We start from the raw sequence: 12,400 nt of genomic DNA on the forward strand, positions 1-12,400 counted from the left end.
AGCTAAGTGAGTCACTCACAGACATTGTCTTTTTATTTCTTGTTGCAGATGGTAAAGGTGCACATTTAGAGACATTTTTATGTGTTTGCTATGATTGCCTGTTTTATTTTAATGTAACATTGTCTATTAGACATATTTTTATGTTCCCGCACCAACGGGGCTTTTTTTTTTTCAGGTTGTCCATCTGTCTGAACAATTCCTGTGAATTCAATATCTCAACAACGCTCTCAAGGAATTTCTTAAAATTTGGCACAAACGTCCATTTTGACTCAAAGATAAACTAATTGAATTTTGGTGGTCATCGGTCAAAGGTCAAGGTCATTGTAACCTCATCTGTGTCATTCTTGTGAATGCAATATCTCAGGAACACCTTGATGGACTTTTTTATTTAAATTTGGCACAAACGTCCACTTAGACTCAAGAACAAACAGATTTGAATTTGGTGGTAAAAGGTCAAGGTCACTGTGTCCTTGCATCCATTATATTTCATATGACCTTGACAGAAAAAATTTGGTACAAACGTATATATTATATATATATATATATATATTTTTTTTTTTTTTCCTTTTTGAGGAGAACAATACCACACTTGTTTAACTAGTCCAAACAATTATTTTGTGGCTAATATATTAGCCTACAGTTACCTACATACATATCCAACACAAACAGAGCAGGTGTAACACAGGTGACAAATCTTGTTATCTCTCGCGATACTTCCGTCTATCTATCTCGCGGGGTGGTCACCTGAGCCAGCTGACCAATTGTTATTGAGTGTGTGGGTGACGTTATACGGTCACGAGGGTCGGCGCGACCAACCGCGTCCGATTAGTATGCCGCGGTAGTTCAGTCTGGGTAGTGGGGAGGCTGCACACGCCACAAGCTACAGGAGTTCCCTACCGCGCTTATACCCGTGACGAATGAGTGTGTGAAGCACAAACTGGACCGGGACCGGGTTCAAGATGATGATGGCGAGCTAGTGGAACAGGCTTAGAGCCTAATGATCGGTGCATTGTTGAGCATCATCCTCCTCCTATTCCTATCCAATTGGTAAACAAACAGTATTATTTAGTCATGGCATTTTGACACAGTTGCTACACAACATTCTCTTTTATTTAAATACATGTTTGTGTAAGCTCTCCCTTTAGCTGTTCTCTTTATCTGCACTGTAAAATCTGAAGAGGTTATTTTACTTGAAAAAATCCAGGTTTGCCTTGGAATTGTAAGTAAATATAACTATTAGTCTTAATTTATGTGTATTTTATATCTAAGTGTTACTTAAAATTAAGTTATATGTACTTAATTAAATCAGTCTTTCTCATTTTTAGCCATTTCAAAAAGCCAACTTTTGTAAACTAGTCAATCATATTTTTATATATACCTTAACATGTTAAGAAAACAGAACTCGCAGATCCTCGAACTTCGTCATCGGCAAAATCCTCTTTGTCATAATTGAATTAAGTCAGATAAAGTTGGTTTACAGAAGTTGCTCACACTTTGAAAGAAGGTAATTTCACTTGTCATTTTTAAGTTGAAACAACTTCACAAAATGATGTAATACAACCAAATTAGTGGTTAGCAAATTAGAGTCAACTTAACATTTAGCTATAAAGTAAATATAAATTAAAATTAATTATTATATTTAATGTCCTTTTTCAAGGCAAGTTTCCAAAAATATTTTAAGTAAGATAAACTTGTCAGATTTGACAGTGTGTCTCTTTAGCTGCTGAATGTTCCCCAGCCCATCTATGTGCTGTTTGCTGCTGAGCAGGTAGAGCACTCTGGCTTTATCTTTGCTTTTTAACTGAAAACAGCTTCCTGCTGTGGCTTGAAACGAGGTTAATGGGAGCAGTGAGACTGAACTAAATTGGTAAAGTTCTGAAAATCAAAACAATGACGTCAAAGAGGCTGAAAAGCTCCGGAGAGCTGCTGTAGAAATGGTGATAATTTTCTGTTGGCTCACTGAAATAAATGACTCATTATGCAGTCAGTTTCTTCAATTGTTAGCATAAAAGAGCGCCTCAAGTTTGGCATTGCACTCCTGCTGTAATATTATCCTAATGCAAGAAACTATATAAAAATAATGTTTTCTTTTTTTCCATGTATCCATGACTTGACATGACAAGTGGTCGAGAGCCCCCTGACCAAGATAAGAGAAAAACATCTTGCTTTCACAGGCTGCAAATTGTTGTCTTAATAAGTTTTATATTTGAGGAACATTTTAAAAATGCATGAATATCATTTTATCAAATTCATATTATGTTTTAGAATAATTATAGTGACTGGAATATTAAATTTAAACTCAAGTACTGCACTTAGGTACAAAACTGAGAAACGTTTACATAACTTCAGTTTTAAATCTCATGCCACTTTCCACTTCTACTCCACTACACCTCAGGGGGAAATATTGCACTTTTTACTTCACTACTATTAGAACAACTTTACAAATTAAAAAACAAAAAATATGAAAATACACAAGTGCAGCTGAAAAATTGGTCGATTAATTAGAAAATTAATTGGCAACTAATCCTTTCGTTATACAAGTTATTTTTCATGCATAAAAACATTTCATGGCTCCAGCTGCCTTTATACAGTAAACTGTATATGAGGCTTTTTCTTTTAATTATTTTAATTATTTGGATTTTTTAAATTTATTCTAAACCTTTTTGCATGTGTACTTTTACTTTCAATGTTCCAATGCATTTCCCTAAAATTACTGACTTTAAGTGTATTTTACATTAGGCCTACATCAGTTTCATTACTGCAGAAGTTAGAAAAATAAGAAAAAAAATCTAAAAGAAATTTAAAAGAATGTTTCTGCATGAGGCCCTTTCTTATTACATGACAAAATCTTCCACACCAGGCAGCATCAGTTTATCATCACCATCATCTATGATACTGGAGCGCCTTAATCCAGCCCAGGTTTCAATCATCTTAATCTTTCCAGCCTCACATTTAGTTATTCATCTTTTCAATTAAAGCTAAACACACTATATACAATGCAAATGAAGTGTGCTGATTTTTACTGAAGCCCTGCAGACTTCATTACAGCAGTTAACACGTCAATATACAGTCATAGCTGGAGGCTGTGTTCTGCCTCTGTTTCCTCTGCCACCAGAGAAATCAGTGTGTGTGAACTCATCTGTTTTGCTCACATTACTTTTATATTTGCGTAATGCAGCAGCGGGATATAATAAGGAGAACCAGGGAGTCTTCTTCTGGCAATGTTTGAAGTTTTCTTTGTGGGTTTGCTCACCTCCGTTGAGACATTTTTTTTTTCTCAACTTCATGAGTCAGTCTGACAGAACGTACCAACATACAGGCTCACTTGCTAACAGGCAACCAGTGTGTCAGTCAAAATGTGACCAGAACGCATCACATGACAGCACTGTGATAGATGGATTAAGATGTAACCAGATTGCTGTCCACATATGAAAGTTTCTCACATTCAGTTTTCATTTCAGACAGCAGATTGGAGAACAGAGCAGGAGGATTTGGGAAAAAGAACTCTGAAAAAGAAATGGGTTTTAGGGGGAGATGATGACACTGTCAGAAAGCCAGCAGAGTAACAAGATTTATTTAAACATAATGTGAATTTAAAAAAATCAGGGGGATATTTTTTGGAGCCACTATCTGCTCCATTATCCTCAGTAATATCTTAATGTGCTGCTGGGGCAGAATTTTGATAATCCTCTAAAGGCCTTCAGTTTTTCAAATACCACTACCTGAGGATGGACAAAACACAGACATTTGTTTACATAAGTATGATATGAAAAGGATAGTCATATTTTATACAGAAAAAGGTGTTGAAAATTATGAATATATCTGGATATCTACATGCCACCTATGGCTTATATTCACTTTGAATTGCACTTGTAGTAACCTAATATCTGCCTACCTACACCTCAAAGCAATATGAATATCAAAATGTGTATTTATTATACAAGTAGAATCTGAAGGCCTTTGCACACTAAAGGACTCCTTCATGAAACCTGAAAGGAACAAATTTGTGTATAAAGTGGTTGTAAATGATTGTGTATTCTGGCCTTCATATGGACACCATCCAGCGGCAAATCAAAGTACAAGGTGGATTTATTTGTCATTGTTTTAAACGTAGTTTAAAAAGGTAGTGTTGTTCTGTAGATAGGAACCAGTGATGTTCTGGGCAGTTTTAATCATCCTTTGTAGAGCCTTGCTGTCCTGGGCTGTGCACGTGTAAAGAGATAGAGATCCGAACACCAGGAAGCTCACTTTAAAGGGTTTTTTTTTCTGCCAACATAGGTGTTCGAGCCAGTATTGTGTTTGCAGAATAAAAATCCTTTAAAGTGAGCTTCCTGGTGTTCGGATCGCTATCTCTTTACATTTGTTCATCTTGGATCCAGCACCCACTACGGCATGTGCATGTCTTATTTTGAATTTCTCTTTTTGGGCCGTGCACGAACAATGCCAGTTTGTGATGTTTCCAGTCAGTATGCTTTTATTGCTCCTCTGTAGAAGTTAACCAGGATCTTGCTCTGGAATTCTTAAGTTTCTGCAGGAAGTAGAGCCTTTTCTGTGCTTTTTTTTAACCTGGGTGGTCATGTGAGATGACCAAGATAGGTTTTCAGTGATAGTAATTCCAAGGAACCTATCACTGTTCACCTGTTCCACCTCAGTTTCACTGATGTAAACAGGTGTGTTTTGCCTCCTTCTTTCTAAAATCAACAATCAGCTGAGCAAAAGCACTCATATTAGATGACTTTGGAATCAGAGCAGGCTGGTTTTAGGGGAACCACAGAATGCATCTCCATGCCATTTCTATCCAGCCTGATATTCTTGTAATTTATTACCTACCAGTACATGAACAACATACAAAACAAGCACAAAGTAAATCTCATTTTGATTCAGACCACAGAAAATAAGGAACGGTGCATAAAAGATAATGTTGGTATTCACTTTGTTACTGTGGAGATCTTTTCCAGTCAGCATGCGGTTGAATTCAGATAATCCAAAGTGACCTGAATAAATGCATGCATCACCATGACTGTTCTCACCTTGTGTGTCTGTTGTCGTTTGGGTTGTTGAACAGAGTGACGGTGACAGCCGCCTGCAACATGGACTTCAGCCGCTTCCCTCTGGATTCTCAGACCTGCTCACTGGAGTTGGAGAGTTGTGAGTAAATGTTTTATTTTTGCTTCTAAATATTGTAAAGTAGTCATATCCCTGGCCAGTCCAAAAGATGAGTTAACATATTAGAGTTCAGTTCTGGTTTTACTTTAGTTCAGGATAAGAAAACACAGCTAGATTCATCACATATAATGAATTTAAAAAGGACTTACTTTCAGGTTCTTACTTGTATTTTGGCTTTCTATGGAATATGTTTACATGTTTTAAAGATCAAAAAGACTTTATTTTCCTCATACTTTTTATGCTGGAACACCTGTTTTCACCCTCTGACTGAGGGGCTGTTTACATGGCAAGGGTTCTTGCATGAAGTGTTAAAGTTTTGTTGCAGTTTGGCCTTTCATTCACATGACAACGACATTTTGGGGGCCTGAAAATGCAAACTTTTGAAACCAGGTCCCAGAGTGTAATCTTTTGAAGTCGCCACCCCTTATGTCACAGTGTAAACTGGCAATACATGGATCCTGTGAGAATGCTGACATTACAGCCGCACTTTACGCAGGCCTGTGGTGATCTTATGGTGTGTCATTACAAAGTTACGCTTCCAACTACTGGTTTTCAAATGGTTCTGTGAATTTGTATACACGAGGATTGTTCTCATAATGTTATCATATGAACACAGATTTTTTTTTTAACACAAAGGAACGACTTTTCTGGTTTTAGGGCTGTTCTTGTCTAAATGTGGCCTGAGAGGGTTGAGTTTAGCACTTGTCTCTTCAGAGGTATACTTCGCCTATTCAAATTTTGAAATTTGAAAATTGGAAAATGAGCACAGAGACACTGTCAACTTTAAAAAAACATTTTGAAAAGGGAACCAGGATGCCAGCACACTCATGCCGCAACACCTGAACATGCACATAGGCAGGTGCACTGAATGACCACAATGTAGTGTGTGTAGTTTAGAGGGCCACATCCAGCAGACACACACCAGGCAGAGACTGCTCATAAATGCTCCTGATAAATATTGAGTGTGAGTTTCAGAATAAATCTATAGAAAATGCTAATAAAAAGAGCACACTGAACAAAAGCAGAGCAGAACAGAAGGCAACAAAGAGAAGAACAAAACAACAAAAGCTAAAATAAACAAAAAAGTGCACTGCAGCTGTGAACACCAGAGGGAAGGTTACCACACTATAATGTAAATACTAATAAATGTTATTCTCTGTGTGATATTAATGGACATGAGCTATGAGATTGTGAAAAAAGTCAATTGCCTGAGTTTCACAGTCAGCGTGTGAGAGTTGGTAGCCATGTACTGTGTATCTTCAGGGTACGTCTACCAAGTAAAGATGCATACACACAATACAGCAGCAAAGCACACACATGCAGGATCATGGAGCAAAGAAGGCCGTCATGTAATCAAAGCATGTGGCAGAATTAAGTTCCACAAAAAACAGCATCACCTGCACATAGTGAGCTATCACAGCAACACTACATGCAAGCTAGTTGACTTTGCACATTGTGTGAAGCTTTACATCCATACACACATGTTTATGCTGACTAAGTGTAAAAGTGGATTAGTAAATGACACTTTATTCAGCTCCCTTCATGGACTTTGGATTCATGGTAGCAGAACTAAGTAGTGCAGAACTGTTGCTGCAGGGACTGTTGTTGCTGAGAGACAGTGTTGAGGCTGCACATTTCCCTGAAAGAAGGCCCTCTCTGACAAACCTTTTATTTGAACCATGAATGTTTTATTTTTTTTTTTTACCTTAACAAAGAAATACCTTTTTGATAAAGGTTTGGTTCTGGCATGTATGGTGCGCCTAGTACTGTGGAACCTGCAGAACATCCTCTGTCTGAGCCTTAGGAGCCATGTCTACCAAAGTGGGGTTTTTTTGGCGTCCTGAGGCTAACATCGTTCTTTAAATTAATTTTAACAGGTTTTGCAGGTTTACACTGTGCTACAAATGCCTGGCATGGATTTGGCACCACATGCTGCCAGTTGGACTTTTTTTGGTTGTTTTTTCTGAGTGCACAGAGTTGAAAAATGTTCTACTTACGTTCAATCACAATGAAGGAGAAACAAACAGCATAGCCATGAAGACAAAATCAGCTGTTGGTAACGTTGTCATATAAGGGGGTCGAGCGTGAAGGTGGACGGGTCCCACAAACAGCAAACTTTTGTGCAGGAGTCTGGAGTTTGCTCCTCGTGAGGATGTTCAAGTTCAACTTCATAACCCAAGGGAAATTAGATCAGCAGCAACCATCAAGACACAACAAGTACACGAAACAACATCAGATACACAAACATGTAGAAAATCCACAATTCAAGTGAAACACAGGATACTTCAACCACTTCAACAGAACCAGAGACTGGAACATTTCAGACACTGCATATAAAGTGCATCAAGTCAAATAAAGTGCAATGCAGTTGGTAAAATAAATGATAATGAATACTCAGGCTAAGATAGCTCACAGAAGAATAAATACGTAAAAGTCAGGCTACAAAGCCAGGACGTAATCTAGAAATCTATCTACCCCACATAAAGTACACAGACTACCAGATTAGATGAGCAAATTAAGCTTTTCAATGGCAACAGGAATAAAAGAAGCTCTGGCATGTTTCGTTTTGGTTGGAGGCATTCTGTAACGATGACCAGAAGGAAGGAGATCAAACTCAACAAAGAGAGGATGGTCAGGACAGATATCCTGCAGCTGACTCTGCTGCACCCCAATCACCTTGCCTGCCACTTTGACCAGCTTTGCCAGCCTGTTTTTACTAGACAAAGTAAGACACCCAAACCATGCAACAGTACAATATTACAGAACACTTTCAATAAAACACCAATAGAACAGAGTCATCAAGACATTGCACACTTTGAACGTGTTCATCTTTCTTAGGAAATAGAGTCGCTGTTGGACCTTTATACACACAGCATCAGTATTGGATTCAAAACTTAGTGAGTTATCAATAATGGTTCCCAAGTATTTATATTGAGGAACAATCTCAACATCCATATTATTGATAACAGTATGACTAACACTGGGTGGTGACCTACAAAAAATCAATAATCATATTTTTGGTCATAGACACATCAATCTGTAGGTAGAAATCTTTGCACCACGTGCTAAAGTCATTGACCACATGACCATGCTCACACTCATCGTTAGTTAAAAGGCTTACAATTACTGTATCATCAGAAAATTTTACTAAATACCTGTTTTGGTAAGAGCTCCTACAGTCATTAGTATACAAAATAAAAAACAACGGAGACAGAACACAGCCCTGCAAGGAACCTGTGGAAGACAATCATTTCAAGGATAAGGTGCCATTGACCCGAACACACTGTGACCTGTTTGACAAGAAATCAACTGTCCAGCCAACAAGTTCAAATTTAAAATGAGAAAGGAGTTTCTCAGCAAGTAGGTAAGGCTGAATAGTATTAAAAGCTGACGAGAAGTCAATGAACATGAGCTAAATGTTGAACTAAAAGATTTAACAGTGTTAAGGTTGCATCTTTAACACCTCTGGCTGCCCTATAGGCAAACTGAAGTGGGTCCAGCTGGTCCTCCACCTGTTTGAATATCTTGTGCTTAACTGGTTTCTCAATGGTTTTCATCACCAGTGAGGTGAGAGCCACTGGATGTGTTTTTTTTTTCTACATAAATGGCACCATGGGACAAGTTGGGATGCGAACATGTTGATACAAGTACTGAGCAACAACAACGATGTCTGCCGGTCTGTTTATATATAAAGCTTATATTTTATACTGTGTTTCTTCTCATGAACCCACACAGACCGGCAGGTTCGTCCTCTCTCCCTGCATGCTTCAGCCTTACCCTCATCCAAAGCAAGTACTCTTCCATTTTGCCCAAATGTTTACTTCCACAGATATTATGTATCATAGCAACCAGACACAACTAAAGCATCTCAGCTGAAAAAAACATGGCGCTTCCACAGTGCTCTAAAACGCTTCCAGCTGGGCATTTCCTGACAAGCGCCAGGCATTTTCAGCTGGAAAGAAAACCTTTTGGTAAACATGGCCCCTTAAGCCTAGGTCAGACCAAGGATTCACAACCAGCAAGTTGAAGCAACTCTTGCTGGTCTGCAACATTCTTAAAAACCTGCCAGTTCACACCAATGAGATTAAGCGAGGTGCTGTGTCATGTCTTAAGCAAAAACTCACCCTCCTTTAGTACTGATTTCCAGCTTTTCAGGCTTTTAAAACAGTTTTGTCTTGTCCTGGTCTGAACTTGGCTTTGGGGTTTGGCATACCTCAGCAGTGCAGCCACCAGTCCACACTCTGTACTTGGCTTGGCTGGACTTGAGTAGTCCACCCTCCGTTCCAAAACCAAGTTCTTATGGACGAAGCTACTGCCACCCCTTTTTTTTTTATCATCAGCATGTTCGTGTGCATTTAGCACAAAGCAGCATATGACTACAACCTCCCAGAGTTCTAACGCAGATGTAGACTCACAGCTGCATCAATCATTTTTTGAACACTGGAGCTGGATGACTACTCCTGCCTCAGGCTGCTGCTTGGTTGGTAGCCATCAAAAGCCGTTCCTTTTTTCTTACTGAAAAAAGAGTAATCAGCTCCCATCACCCTACTGTATATTCACATTCCCACATGAATAAATCATTTCAGAAAACATAAACAAGTTGAAAAGAAAAGATACATACTTCTGATAACCTGGGGCATGATTGTTTTTTTTGTTTTTTTTTTACTTTTTTAATGCCAACTTCATGAAAATTGATGGTAATTAGGCTAGTTATAAACCATTTATTTAGACTAAATGTTTGTTGTTTTCATGAAAAATATATTAGCTATCATGCAATGTATGATCTGTGAATTGTGATAATTTGTTATTTTAAGAAGGCTTACACAACATTGTTTTGATTCCTCCATGGTGGAGTGATATAAGTAACTCTTTATAATGTGAGACATACTCTATTAACTCAGTGAATGTGATGTTTTTGGCATATCTGTGTCCATGTATATGAGCTGTATCAAGATCTTCTCTGATATCAGATTTGTGTCGTGGTAAACTTATAAATTCAAGTGAGTACAACTGAGGTTTGCTGAGTTCTTTTTACACCTTTCACTTGAAGTACAGGGTTGTTTTTTTCATCAGTTGGAAATGACTGAGTCTGGGATTCAGTTTGACAGGAGTGTGTGATGTTTTGCAGATGCCTACACAGATGAAGACCTGATGCTGTACTGGAAGAGCGGCGATGAGTCTCTCAGCACCGATGATCGTATCTCTTTATCGCAGTTCCTCATCCAGAAGTTCCACACCACATCTCGCTTGGCCTTCTACAGCAGCACAGGTACACTGCCTACACACACACATACGCGCGCACACACACACACACACACACACACACACACACAGAGAGAGAGAGAGAGAGAGAGTCTTCTGTTTGTTGTCATTTTGAAAAAAAAATGACTTTTAAGGTCTTCTTTCATGATATTACTGCAAATGTGCTTATTGCATCCTTGAGCGATGTCTGTCTGTGAAAGATTATAAGGGTTTAAGATAATTAGGGTAAGATAAGATAAGATAACAAGATAATTAGGGTTTCTCTTCCACATAGCGTTATTTCTTTGAAAATGGATAGTTAAAATTGAATGTTATGAATGTGGAAAACTTTTTTGTGATAAAAAATATCATAATAATATTATAATATGCATTCCCTGGCCCCTTAATTCCAAACTTAAACCTAACAAATAATTGTCTAACCCCAAACTTTACCTAAACATAATTCTAAACCCTAACAAAAAAATTTACCCTCTTTACCCTCAAACAGGCCTTTTAGGAACTGTGGACCAGCCAAAATGTCCTCACTATTCAAAAATGTACCCACTCTATTGGTAAAAATGTTTCGGTCCTCAAAATGTAGCAAGTATATGTATGACACACACACGCGCAAAGGATTAACAATGGCAACAGGAGCTCAGATGGGTTTGCATTAAATCTATAATTACGCTCGTTAGACATTGTTCTTGCAGACAATATCATGACATGAATAACAATTACTTTGTCCAAATGAATCATGTCTGCAGTCATTTCTGCCTACAAGTATCAGCCTACAGTCACTAAATAACAATACAGGCTTTTTTGACCCCTCTGCCTTTTCATCTACCTTCAGGACTAATATTGTATTTTTAGCTCCAGTGCTGGCAAGGCTCTAAGGAGGTTATTTGCAAATGATTCAAGGCCCCTCTGTAAGCATTTAAACAGTCAAATTGAGTTTGAGTCAAAGGAGAAAAAATTAAACATAACAATATAAAATGGGCGTAAAGTAGGAAATTAGGTGAGGTTGTTATAGAGCGATAAAGTGCACTTAGGGGGAGGATGGGATGGGCGGATGGTAGGAATTGTAGCCTAAACCATATTTCAAAAATACAGGTCTGTATTTGTACATGATATTACATTTTCTCTTGTGCTGAACAGGTCCTGACCTTTAATGGCTCCGACAGGTCCAGTCCATTGCAGAAGCTCATCAAATACTAATTAAGGAGGCCTATAAACAGTTTTTGGTTGTTTTTTTTTTACATCAATAATATTGTCAAATGAGTGTAAAAGGATTAAAACTGCCACAAATCTATCATATTGACTATTCATAATTCCAGGATGATGTCAACATCAGGCTATTTAACTAATATGCCCTCATATTTAACCTTCCTCTCACAGGATGAATACACACTTGCTGTTTCATCCTATCAACCAGTGATCCACATTCAGCCGCAAAAACACTTTGTTTCCGGACAAAATGTTTCAGCTGGCATCAGATCTTACTTTGCAGCATTTTATGCAAATCAGATGAAATGAGTCCTTGACAGTTTGCATCTCAGTAAATACCAAGCTAAAAAGGAAAAAAAAAGTGCACTCCTGATAATGAGGGGGCTGTAGGTTTAGTAAATATTACTTTATGAAAGTCAAATCATCAGCCAGTTTCTGGGCTGCTCACTGACCTTTAGACTACAGTTTTGTTTTTAATTGCAACATCATTATTATTTGCCATGGTCCAATAATTAAATTAATATATGTAGCAAGAATTAAATTATGTCAAGAAAAGCTGAATACAGTCTCATGTAAACACATGGCTCTCATTAATAAACGTCTATCAAATCATTTGATAAAGTTGAAAGTACATAAAAGCACATTCACTTTAACGTCAATATCAGTGACTGAAATGCAGCTGATGTAATATAATGTATTAAAGATTGTTTTTACCACAGATTTAAAGGAAACTGATGCTTGCAATAAGTGATGAGATGCAAAGTAAAAA

At 37.8% G+C, this 12,400-nt stretch overlaps 1 protein-coding gene across 1 annotated transcript in view; it reads left to right on the plus strand.

Moving 5' to 3' along the window:
* Positions 1-12,400, plus strand: part of gabrr2a (gamma-aminobutyric acid type A receptor subunit rho2a) — a 68,364-nt gene that overhangs the window by 42,077 nt on the left and 13,887 nt on the right. The window contains exons 5-6 of the mRNA XM_042500606.1: positions 5,066-5,148; positions 10,295-10,435. Of these exons, the coding sequence (XP_042356540.1) occupies positions 5,066-5,148; positions 10,295-10,435 (224 nt within the window). The remainder of the gene's footprint in view (positions 1-5,065; positions 5,149-10,294; positions 10,436-12,400) is intronic.

Source organism: Plectropomus leopardus, chromosome 14 (assembly GCF_008729295.1).
Source record: "Plectropomus leopardus isolate mb chromosome 14, YSFRI_Pleo_2.0, whole genome shotgun sequence".
Taxonomy (NCBI): domain Eukaryota; kingdom Metazoa; phylum Chordata; class Actinopteri; order Perciformes; family Serranidae; genus Plectropomus; species Plectropomus leopardus.